Source organism: Hippopotamus amphibius, chromosome 12, assembly GCF_030028045.1.
Source record: "Hippopotamus amphibius kiboko isolate mHipAmp2 chromosome 12, mHipAmp2.hap2, whole genome shotgun sequence".
Classification (NCBI taxonomy): domain Eukaryota; kingdom Metazoa; phylum Chordata; class Mammalia; order Artiodactyla; family Hippopotamidae; genus Hippopotamus; species Hippopotamus amphibius.
In genome coordinates this window covers 84162855-84175138 of record NC_080197.1, presented here as the reverse complement: position 1 = coordinate 84175138, position 12284 = coordinate 84162855, and the positions used below count along the sequence as shown (strand labels likewise).

The window sequence follows — 12284 nt, the reverse complement described above, 5'->3', positions numbered from 1 at the left end:
CCAGCACCCCCCTTGCCATTCTCGAACGATGGCACTTGTGAGCCCTGGTCTTACCTCTTGCTGTGGGGTGATAGCTTCTGTGGGACATTCCTCTTCTTGATGAGCTTTTCCATTGTGTTCCCGTGCAGGAGGCCTCGGGAAGGGTGTGATTTCAGCAGACCTGGGCATCTCCGCTCTAAAGCTTGCTCCCTCCTAAAGACAAAACACCTTAGTTGGGCATGTGACCAGGAAGGGGGGCCGAGGCTCAGCAGGATCTCCAAGTCCAGCACAGCTCCAGGGAGATAGGATTTGGTGCATGAGGGTGCGCGTGGTTACCTGAGTAGCTCCCGTTCCTTCAGCTCCAGCTGCAACATAAGGGCATTAAGTTCCATGTAAAGGTTGTTGGCTCTCTCCAGCTTCCGCTCATAGTGTTCCCTGATATCCAAGGCGTGTCTGAAATTGGCAGAAGGGTCCCCGAGGTGAGCTGGCTTCACCTGGTGCTATAATTTATCCCAGTCTCGGGGAATTGGTCTACAGGCCCTGCTGTTGGTGAAATCACCTTCCCAAACACAGGCACACACCTGAGCTCCTCCCTCCTCCGCATCACCAGCTCCTCTTCTAGGCGGTGCAGACAGGTCCCTTCTGACTTAATTTTTTCAAAATGCAGCTTTACTTCTTCACGCCACTCTGCCTGGGGGTGGAGAGACAATTAAAGGTGAAGGACATCCCTTTACCCAGCAGACCTGTAGAAAGCCTTCGCAGGTGCCTGCAGTGTTGCAAATTGTGTGTAATGGAGCAAAAAGAAGTGGAGCACAGGATCAACCAAGACCAGGTTTCAGCCCTTCAAGAGCTAATCTATCCATCCCCAGCCACCCTTCTCCCTCCCTCAAAGGGCATCATTATCTCTGCAAAGGGAGGGAGCTGAGGTATTCGTTTTCCTCCCCACAAGCACACCTGGGACTTAAAGTAAGTCTCCTGGGGTGTGGAGAGTACGTCGGCTGAGGCGATGTCCAGATGCAGCAGGATCTGTCGGAATGATGGACGATTTCGTGGCTTGCTGTTCCTGGAGTGAATGGAGTTGGGGGAGAGAAAGGAATTTCAAGGAGGTCCAGAAAGGAACTAGAGCATCCTTTCCCAAAGTGTATCCTGGAGAATCCAACCCTAGAATGTATTCTGTGACAAGAGAATTCCCTGGTCATCTATCTAGGAAGTGTTACAAGCTGTTAGCATATCAAAGTCCTGCAGTTAAGGAAACCTATTTAATCCTATTTTCCAACTTGTTTGCCAAAACCAACTCTTTTGAGTAACTCCATTAAAAGAAACACACTTTGGGAAATGCTTAACCAAAGATTAGAAATCTCCCACCTTCCTCCATGGTCTAGGTTCCAAACAAGGGTCCAGGGCCCTTGCCTGCTGCGTTTTAAGGCAGTCTACTTGAGGCTCAACCAACCATGCTCAGTGGCTGTGCTGGTCCTTCACAGGCGCTTCATAGCCACCCTCTATATCAGATATTGCTGTCCCTATTTTGCAGATAAGGAAATAGGTTCAGAGGGAACACTGCTTGCTCAAAGCCACACACAGTTTGCACCCCTGCAGACTACTGGTCAGTCCAGCTTCTCTCCGTTCTTTATCGTAGTCCCCTTGACATACACTGAATCTTGGGGTCTTGGAGAGCCATATTTGGGAGCTCTGTCCCCCTTTCCCTGTTAAGGATTCTGGGCCTAGATGCCCAGGCCCTGGGTGCTGGCTAACCATCAGCCACACTCCCTTGCTTCCCAGCTTGGCCAGGTGGTCCTTACCAGCACTGGCGAAGCAGGATTTTGAAGCCGTCTGGGCAGCCGGAGGGCACAGGCAGATGGAGACTGTTGCTTCCCACACCCCAGATGATAGCTGAGGAATCGACATCTTTGTAGGGGATCTCACCAGTCAGCAGTTCCCACAGCACCACACCAAAGGACCTAGGGATAAGAGGGGATGTCATCTGGGGGGGGCTTCCTCCAGAGGCCCTGGTTACTGCAGACTCATCTCACTTCTCACTGGTACTCAGGCCCTAGAAGGACCCCCCTCCCCCCGCCCCACCTCTCCTGCGGGCCGCCTGCTATTCTCAGTCCTCAGCCTGGCCCTCACCAGATGTCGACCTTCTCAGACACAGGCTCGTTGCGGATCACTTCAGGGGCCATCCAGGCTACTGTCCCTGCAAAGGACATCTTGGTGCTCTTGTCACTCAGCTCCTTGGAAGTGCCAAAATCGGAGATCTTCACCACATCGTCGTACGTGATTAGCATGCTGGTAAAGAGTGTAGTCAGCGGGGGTCCGGGCCCCTCCACGCACCTCCTCTAGCTGCAGCGGTTCTGCCTTTCTAAGTCATTTGGGACACCCAGAAACGGGGGGCTTACCACAGCCCTCTTGAGGTAGGACTGTCACCTGGGAGGGGTTTCTGAGATGGCCACGTGGACTTTAGGACAGGGTCTGAAAGCAGGGAGATGGCCACACTGACCTGGGTGGGGACACCTACAGGAGCCCGTGCACAGTAGCTTCTCCCTGCTTGTTTGCTTACTCACTTGGGGGACTTGAGGTCTCTATGGATAATCTTGTGCAGGTGCAGGTAGTTCATGCCGCCAGCGATGCCCATGGACCAGTCAACCAGCAAAGAGGGGGTGACAGGGCGGCCAGCCCGCAACACCTCATACAGCTGGCCCTGGGCGCAGAACTCCATAAGGATGCAGTAGCAGGGAGCCTGGGTGCACACGCCCCTGGGGGCCGAACACAGTGGTATGAAGGCCTCAGCCAGCCCAGCATCCACTTGATTCACACCTGGCACCCCCATTCCCACCCATGCCATTTTGGCACCCCCTTCAGGAAGGGTGAGGTGGATGCCCTGCTGCCCAAGTAGATCCCGGCCCCCGCCCCAGATCTTACTTGAAGGTGATGATGTTAGGGTGCTTCAGCTTTCGCAGGTGCTTGATGTCAGTCTCCTTCAGGTCCCGTACCTTCTTCACAGCCACCTCCTCCCCATGGAAGCGCCCCAGGAAGACGGCACCCTGGGCCCCTGAGCCCACCCACTGCAGGTCCAGGATTTCCTCAAAGGGGACCTCCCAAAGGTCTGTGGACAGGAGGCACAGTGCCACAGGCTCAGAGAGCCACACTTGGGGCCTTGCGATGGTCAGGCACAGGGGAAAGCACTGGGTTGGCTGAGATGACTCAAGGAGGGTGAGGCAGAAAAGTAGCTAAAATGGGTCGAGAAGACTAGGTTTGAGGGATCAGGGAAGGAAATGAAGGGGTGGCCTAAAAAGAAACTGGGGAGTCAGTGGCTGATGGACAAATAAGGGGCTGGGGCTAGGCTCTGGGGAGAGAAAGGGTCATCAAGTGACTTGGGTGGGGCTGTCCAAGCAGATCTCAGGCTCAGGGAGAGGGTCCCCTTGAGGACAGCCTACCTTCCTGCTGCTGCTTGTGCTCCGTTGAGTAGGCTTTGCCAATCATGGTCCAGACAGGGCGCAGGCAGCCGAAGAGGCCTTCCAGGAAGCCGCTGCCACTCTGGCACTGGAGCCGCACCTCATCTGCTCGAACTCTGGACGCCCGACTCTCAGGGGACCCAGTGGCTCCCCCTGGACCCCCTGCATCCTGCTCGTGGAGCTGCAGGACACTGTTGGCAAAAGGCTCAGGGGGCGGCTCTCCACCTGGGGAGGGGCTGGGCCCGCCCCCGCCCTGCCCCCCGAGCGGCACTACGTCTCGGAGTACACACTGGGTAGGCGTCAGGTCCTTCTCGGGGGTGCAGTCAGAAGTGTCTGGGTCCAGCTTGCGCATAGATGCCTCGCTTAGGGTGGACACGAAACCCCCAAAGGAAGGGGAGGGTGTGCGGGTCTCATGGAGGCAGGCCATGGCCTCTGGGCCCCGGTGTGGTGGTGAACGGTGGGCCCTGTGGGAGAAAAGGAGGGAGGGGCTGTCAAAGCCCCAGGTGCCCCAGCTCAGGATGCCTGCCCTAGAGGCAGAGGCACGGGTTGGGGAGCTGGGCTCACAAGAGCTCTCCTGGAAGTAACACTTGAACCTCACTCTCAAGTATCTACCCCCCTCCCAGGGATCCATCTTGGGAAATCACACCCAGGCTTCCTCTCAAGCATCTGTTAGTAACACAAGTCTTCCTTACTCAGGTACACAGGCACCATACCTGAGTATCATTCTCAGGGAGACCCAGGTAACAGCCCTGCTCAGGTCCATACTGGTAAGCTACATTCCAAATTCAAGTACGGTAATAGACTAGTTCCGTTCTCCCTGTGAGATTACTGTAATTCACCTCAGGAGCACATATTTCTTTCACTTGAGGCTTCCATGCACACATGTGACATATAAGGGTCTTTCGGATATACACCTTTTACTTTGAGTCTCAACCTTAGGCACACAATAGTAACACACCTAAGCCACCCTCACATTGAAGCACACACAGGTGACACTGCTAGGACTCAGCGCCACTCAGGCACTCTCACATGACATTCCTGGGCCTACATGTGATACGCCTGGGCCTCACACTCATGTACTTGATACATGATCCTGTGGAGTGTTTTATAAGGCACACTCACGGCCCGCATCTGGGTCTGCCTCTCTGGTGCTCACAGGTACACACACCTGGGCCTCTCCGAGGTAAGTGATGGCTGTAACTAATCAGCTCCATTATCTGTGCAGCACAGATGAGGGGAAAAGGCAGAGCTGTCCAAGGAGGATGCAGAAACTGTGTCAGGACAAGTTGTAGCCTACTGCTTCATCCCCCTTAGCCCTCCCATCAGTCCAGCTGCTCCTCCAGGAGTCAGAGGTCCTGTCTCCTTTCCTCTTTCCGCAATGCCCTGTCCCCCACTCCGCAAACCAAGAGCCAGCTTTCCAAACAACAGAGATTTGTCCCTATTCATAGCTGGGTGCTATCTAAAAAGCAACCAACCGTTAAAAAACTCTGAATCCGGTGTGGGGGGGGGAGTCGAGGGAGGGAGGGAATATGGGGATATGTGTATAAAAACAGATGGTTGAACTTGGTGTACCTCCCCCCCCCCAAATAATTAAAAAACAACAACAACTCTGAATCCTAGCTTTGCCTCTGTCACTTACTGGTTGCACGATTTCAATTTCTCCAAAGGGATAAACTATCACTCAGGCACAGCAAATTCTTCAGCCAATCTTGTCCCAAGCCTGACACTAGAAGTCATCTGGTCTCCCATTTCCCTCCACATCTAGTCAGTTACTAGATCATCCTGAGATGTAGGGGTTCTTGAAGCCAGCAGTCCTCTCTAACTATTTGGGATAGTAGTGTCCCTCCTTACCCCCCTGCATCAGAGCCTCTGACTCACAAGTGGAGAGGGGTGGCAGGAATCTACAATAAAAAGGGCTCACTGGGTGGGGATGAACCTCTGACGGTCTCAGTTCTTGTGACACTTGATTTCCAGACCTCGCAAAGACCTTTTCAGTGGGTGTGGGCTTTGCCTGGATGAGTGTTTAACCAGCACCTCAGGTGATTCTTGCCTGGCACATTCGAAAAACCCTGACCCAATGCCTTTCTAGCCTTTTCTCTAGTTCCATGTTACTGCTTTAATTCAGGCCTCATTAGCTGTGTCACCTGGCCCAGGGAAACTGCCCCTTCAATGGTCTCCAAGTTCTTCTAAAGCCCCCCACCCCATTCTCCACCTAGCCTTTAGAAGGATCTTTCTAAAGCACAAATTGGCCAGCACCCCTCACTTCAAACCCTTTAGCTGCCCGCATGGTCCTGTAGTCTCACCTCCACGTTCTTGGCCCCTCCCCAGCTTCATCTCCCACTGCTGTTGGTACCCAGGCCATACTGAACTGAGCCTGCCACCAAGCTACATCAGGCTTTTGGGGCCAGGGCACCTAATGAGAATAGCTAACACTTATGGAAGGCTTACCATGCATGTTAGCCTCTTTTATAGGGGCACTAGCTTATTTAATCCTAAAAACTCTACGTTAGGCATCCTTACTCCCATTTGACAGAGGCAGCAGAGGTCTTAAGTAACCTGCCCAAGGTGCATTAGCTAGGAAGAGGCTCAAGCTCCGTGCCCAGACGTGCTGAGCCTGAAAGGCACTTCTCAAGCCCCACCTATTGCCTTCCAAGTCTCGCTTCATCCTGGAAGTCTTCCTCCCTGTCCCTGCTGCTCTGAGTTAATGTCCCTTCTGGGCTGGCACAGCCCCCTGTGCTTCCTCCATCATGGCTCCCATTATCCTGGAGACAGTGCGGCCGGATGGGCGCGCGCTTGGCTCCTCTGGAAGACTGCACTCCTGAGAGTGACGATGTCGCACGGGATCCCAGGGCTTCGAACAGCACCCGGTGTGCAGGAAGGTGTCCAGTTAGGTGTAACCACTGCCCTACACATACACACCCCAGAGGATCGTCCTGAGGACCAGACGTACACTACACTCGCATTAACTTCTCAAAACCACCCCGGGAAGGCGGTATTATCATTGGTCCCTTTACATTCCTGAGAAAACTGAGGCTCAGAAAGCCGAAATCCCAGCCTCCCAATCCCCAACATATCCCGCGAGGTAACGGCGGCTTCAAGAGGTGAGGTGCACGTTGTAAGGCAAATGACAGGCCAAGCAACGGGCCAATTCGCCCGAGAACGTCCGCTGGGGGACCCGAAGGCTTTCGCCCGCGCCCCCCACGCCGGGCGTCCCTTCGGACCACTGAGAACAAAGGCCGGGCGCTCGGCCCTGCGCTCCGCCCGGGCGGACCTGCAGGGAGGGCTGGCGGGACTGGGGCGCTCCCGCCGAGAGAGGCCAGAGTGAGGGCCGTTCGCAGCGGAGAGGAAGGGGTTACGGCCCCGGCGCCCCCCCTCCGCTTCCCGACCTCCTTCCCAGCCGTCACGTGGCGCGGGGCTGGGGGCGGGGCGGGGGCCCGGCGGTGGGAGGAGGGGGTCCGGGCGGGGAAGGGGAGGGGACGCAGCGGGTGGGGGGAAGCGCTGGGCGCTGCGGCGTAACCATGACGACTGGGCCCGAGGCGGCGCGTGAAGTCACCAGGACAAGATTAGCCCGGAGTCACGTGAGCGGCGACCGCGGGGGTGGGGCCGCACCCGGGCCCCGCCCCTGACCCGGGCTGGCCCACGTGCTGGTTGCGGGCTGGCAGGCTGGGACCCCTGACCGGCCGGCCGCCTCTGCGTCCCCTCTTCCCCGTGCCGATCCCCGTCCCTGCGTTCAGTGGAGGGAGAGCCGGTGGTGGTGAAGAGAGGGGACTTGGGTTGGCATTGGGGTGGCGGTGCCACAGAGAGAGCAGAAAATGGTGAGACAGGGAAAGTGGACCCGAGAAGGGGCGAAAGGCACGGCCAGAGAAGGAGGGCCTGCCTAGTCGAGAGAGAAACAGACCCAACAGTGTGAAGCGCAGGGAGAGACCATCCTAAGAAGGATGGACTGGAAAACTGATTTTGAAAAGCAGAGGACACTGAGAAAAGCTGAAAGGGGGTTGAAAAACGAGATCTGTGCCCTCCCCGATTCATTTCCTATTTAGAAGCTAAGCTCTGAGTAGGCACAACACCTGGCTTTTTAAAGGAATTTTTCAGCCTTCATCTGGTGTTTGGCAACCAGGAGGCTTAGGCAGAGAGAGGGTGACACGCTCACAGACACTTGCAGCCGAGCCTCCCTCCAGTTCCCTAGGCCTCCCCAGGGGCCCCTCTGGTATCCAGGGCCAGCAGCTGGGGAGAAGGAGAGAAGCCATTTCACCTGTTTGTCTTTTCCGGCAGTGGAAGTAGCTGAAGAAGTAGGAGATGGGACCCAAGGAAAAGGAGGGAACCCAGCCAGGCTTAATCCACCCTCTCCCTGTTCTCAGGCTACTGACGACTCTTCCAGATTGACCTGAAGGAGTGTGTGTGTTGGGGGTGGGGGATGGTGGTGGAGCTGAGGCCCCAGGGAATTATAGTAAATTGGAGATCCTCTCTCCCTACCCACACCTCTCTCTGTGTCCTTTATCTCTGACCTGCCAGCTGTGTCCCACTGCCCCCCAGCTGTGCTTTGGCGCCAGGGCTTTGGGGGGGATATCATGGCTAGGAGCCCCTGGCCCAGACATTCGGTCACCCTGGGGGAGGGGAGCTGTCTCCCTGGCCATCAATTATGCAGAGCATGAGGGGAGGGGAGGGCAGGGATGTGACAGGAGGGGGTGGATATCTCTGTCAGTCATTCTGTCAACCATATTTACCAAAAGCCCACTGTGCAGAACTCTCCTCCAGCCTGGGTGAGGGGACAGAGTGGTCCCTACTCTGTGCATCTTCCAGGGGAAGAGGTTCTGTGGACACCCTGGGAGGTCCCAATTCAGTTTCAGCTCCAGATTCTGTTTGCTGGTGGTTCCCTTCAGCAGGTTGTAGGGGTGGAGTGGGGGAAGGGAGGACCTCCCCACCTCCCCGCGCCCCCAACCCTTTCATTCCTCCTCCCAGGTTCTCCTGCCTGAGATGGTAGAGGCCTGTAGCAAGGCAACCCTTTAAATCGTTTCTCACTCCCTCCTGTTCTAACAGCAGAATCTCAATGCCAAGCTGCTTGTCTGGCTGTCTTGGGGGTTCAGTTGAGAGGCCAGGCCATCTGTCTAAGTCTTGGGGTCTCATGCTGAGCACTCACCACTGTCTTGGACCCTATTTTGCACTCAGGAAAGGGAGGAAGATTCCCCTTCTCTCTTAAGTAGGGGAGGTGGAGGGGGATGTCTTTACAGGGAAAGGAGACCCAAGACTTGGGAACGGTAGTGCCACCTCTGCAGGCTTTGAGATCCTGAGAATAAAGGACTCTAACCCCTCCTGGCCAAGGCTCCTGGCCACTTGGATGCAGCTTGTTTTTGTTTTGCTTCTTACAGGATCCATGGTCCTGGCCCCAGGGTTATTCTCAGATGGAAAGAACTACAGCTTTTCTATTGTGCCCTCGTGAGGGAGGAATGCCTTCTTTCCCTGAGAGCCTGTGTAAAACTGGAGATCACCCCTAAACCCAGGCCTCCAGCCTCACACAGGTCGAGCTCTGAGATCTCTAGCCTCCACTGCCTCTTCTTCCAGTAGGGTGGGCAGTGAAGGGGCTGAGAGAGAGGGGCAGTACTATTTACAAAAATTGAACCAGCTTTGGATTTGGAGAGATCAGAACCAGCACCTCAGTTTTGCCACGAATTAGTTTAAGGAATGTAATCCCTCAGAGACTGCCAACCCTACCTTATGGGGAGGTGAGGGTTAAGTAAGATGATGTAGGCAATGCCATGAGCACGGTGCCGGGCTCCTGGCTTTGTCTTTCTGGTTGGCTGGACACCAGGTCTTTCTCTGTGGATTCTGGAGAGGCCAACTCTTCTGTCTGAGCAGAAGGGAGACTTGGTCTCCGACCTTCTACTTCCCCAGGACAATCTCGATTTCGGGTCTCAGGGGAACCAGATCACAATGGCAGTGGTGTGCTAGAGCCCCCCGGTCCCCCTCCATCCCACCTCCTCTGGACTGAGGGGGAAGGCTTAATTCTCCACTCCCCGTGCTCACCCCCTGGCCACCGTGGCCCATGATCACCCTTCAGCCCTACCCGTTAAGGTATGAGGGGAAGGGGAGAGAAGGAGCAAGGTATGATAGGTCACAGGGGTCCCTGCTACTCAGGACCTCAGGTGGGCGTGGAAGAAGTTCAGCGTATTTTAACAAATTGTTCCTGAGCTGGATGTGCATTTAAAAAGATCTGGAAGGACAGATACCAATGTGTAACCATTTCTAAGTAGGTGGAATTGTGGATATTTTTGTTAAGAAATTTAAAAGCCTATTTTAAATTGAAAAAGAAGAAATGGAGATCGCAGAGTGCCTATATCCATTCCTGTCTGTGAATTAGGGAGGGAGGCTGGGTGGCTTGACAAGTAGAGGCTTGGTTGAGGTCCTGTCTCTGCTCTTGATCAGCTGCGTGACCTGGAGTATGAGACTTCTTAACAAACCTCAGTTTCTTCTTCTCTAAATTGGGACAGTGGTCACAAATTCATACAGTGGCAAGGCAGGATATTATGTGGGTAAGAACACAGGCTCTGGGTTAGTCACACCTGGGTTCAAATCCTAAACTCTTTTGCCACATACTGGTTTTTTGATTTTGAACAGATTACTTAACTTCTTTACGTTTCAGTTTCTTTATCCCTGAAACAGAGATGACGGTCACACTACCTCTCAGTATTGTTAGGAGCAGTATTGAGATAATCCCAATAAGGTTCCTGGCCTGGTACCTGGCACACAGGAAGCTCCCTATAAACATCAGCATATGGAAAGCGCCTAACAAGCAGCAGTAGGTTTTTATAAACGTGTGTCCCTTCCTTTCTTTCCCTTGTCTGCCTCCACAAAGCAAGAGGCAGCAGGGATGGTATAGGTGGAAAGGGAGTTTATCCCTGTAAACACAAGGGATAAAAAGGAGAGTGAAGAAAGAAGGGACCAAAGGAAGAGCGCTCTTTATCCTGGAGGATCCTTAGTCTCCCCTGGAACAGAGCCCCCGCCTCCTCATCCATCACTTTTCCCCAACACACAGCTGCCTCTAGTTCTTCTGGGAGCAAATGAAGCAGACAGACCAGTGTCTGTAGCCAGCCCATCAGGAAGCTCCTGCTGGCGTCATCTCCACACTATCCTCATTCTGCCCCAACACAAGGGACTCCTAAAGGGGTTGATTCCCTAATCCCTACTTTCTCCCAGCCCAGCAGGGTGAGGTGGGACTGCATGTGATAAGCCCTTGGGTGAGTCCAGGGTGGTGGGTACTAGAATTTAGGGTCCTCTTCCTGACAAAGCCAGAGTAGCACATCATCATCTCAGGGGGAAGGACCTGGAAACAGCAGTCAGTTTTTAGAGGGGTTCTGCCATCCGTAGCTGTAAGGACACCCAGGAAGTCCTGAGCCACTTCCTTATGTAAACTTCTTGCCCCCACCCATAATTGGGTTGAATTAGGGGATGGATACTTAGTTGTTTGTTTTCACACGTGCTGGAGCTAGTGTATCACACCATTGGTCTTCCCAGCATCCCCTCCGTCCCCACAGTGAGTGAGTGGATGGTTGGCAGCCTGGAGAGCGAAGACGTATTTTCCACCCTTAAGTGTGAGATAGGAGAGAGCAGGCCCTAAAGCTCAGAGGAACTTCAGTGTTCGGATGGGAAGACCCAGGAACTCGGGCCCTTTCCTTCCTGAATTCCTCCTCTTCGCCTTCCCTAGGTATGACCCTCTGGCTGAAAAATCATAGCTCCCAGAGCCATAGAGTCCATTCTGTGAGTTGGAAGGGAAATCATGTTTAGAGGGAGGCAATGTCTGTGGCTTGAGATGATACTGAGTGGGAGAGAAACCTCGTGTGCACTCCTTCCTGGTTGAGGGCCGCTGACCTGCTGTCCTCCCAAGAGTGAGCAGGTAACGGAGCTAAAAGGTGAGACTTCCTTCAATTCTGAGGGACACGCCACTCTTTCCTTCCACTGTCTATAGAGTCTCTGACCCCTTCTCTTCCCTCCTCTTAGCCAAGGCCATGGTTATAGGAGTTATAACTCTGTGGAAAGGATTCTTGCTTATTTTTAAGCCAAGGAGTTTGAGGCGTGTGTAGGGAAAAGGGTTTATGAAAGGCCTGGGCTGGGGAAATGGGTTAGAGGAGCCAAAGGAGATGGAGAGAAGGAGGAGGGAGAAAGCCACATAAGAATGGGGGAGGGGAGGATGACCATCACCTGGGCATCCAGGAACAGGTGCTCGCTGCCTATAATCCTCAGGGGCAGCCTGCTAAATGTGTGTGGCTGGGGGTGGGAGTGAGGTGAGGGGCACACAAGGCCTTGTCCTTCCTTTCCTTCCCTGAGGGAGCCAAAACTCTTCCTCCTTCTTCCCTCTCCCCCTTCCTGAGGGTGAGTGGGAGGAGAGGAGGATGTTCTCTTGCCCGCTGTCCTTTAAGTCTGTCCCCCAATCATACCCCCACCCCCACACCATACACTCCTTTCCAGCTTTGGAGGCCCTTCGCCTCCAAGCTGGGCCGCGACATCCCTCCGCTCGGTTCCCCTCCTTCCCATCCCCACGGGCGTCGGGTCCAGGTCCCCAGCTCCTCCATCCCCACAGTCTCAGCATCCTCGCGCCACCCTCCCCACACCCCGCCACATCTGCATCCCGACCCTTCCTCGGCACCCGCATCTCAGGACCCAGACCCATCCCAGCCCCCCACCCTCCAAAACTCGGCCCGGCTCTCACCTCGGGGGCTCCGCGGCCGCAGCACAAAAGGCGGCGCTGCTGCAGCTCGGCTCCGGATGCTGCTCCCGCCTCCTCCTCCTTCTCCTCCTCCTTCCCTCCTCCCCCCGCTGCCCTCGACCGGACCAGGGGCGCTGTCACAGGCGATGCTCGTG

The 12284-nt window shown here is 54.9% G+C and overlaps 1 protein-coding gene across 3 annotated transcripts in view; it reads right to left on the bottom strand.

Moving 5' to 3' along the window:
• The window catches only part of MAP3K12 (mitogen-activated protein kinase kinase kinase 12), a 16863-nt gene extending 4579 nt beyond the window's left edge, over positions 1–12284 (bottom strand). For 2 of the 3 annotated variants that reach the window (XR_009048550.1, XM_057703771.1), the window contains exons 1-10: positions 12133–12284; positions 3414–3895; positions 2899–3082; positions 2541–2732; positions 2107–2265; positions 1779–1937; positions 934–1042; positions 561–670; positions 316–432; positions 55–192 (exon numbers count right to left, since the gene is read on the bottom strand). Coding sequence is in view for 2 of the 3 variants with exons in the window: in XM_057703771.1 (XP_057559754.1) it covers positions 55–192; positions 316–432; positions 561–670; positions 934–1042; positions 1779–1937; positions 2107–2265; positions 2541–2732; positions 2899–3082; positions 3414–3858 (1613 nt within the window). In the remaining variant the exon portion in view is untranslated. The remainder of the gene's footprint in view (positions 1–54; positions 193–315; positions 433–560; positions 671–933; positions 1043–1778; positions 1938–2106; positions 2266–2540; positions 2733–2898; positions 3083–3413; positions 3896–12132) is intronic. The other variant, XM_057703772.1, reaches the window with a different exon arrangement.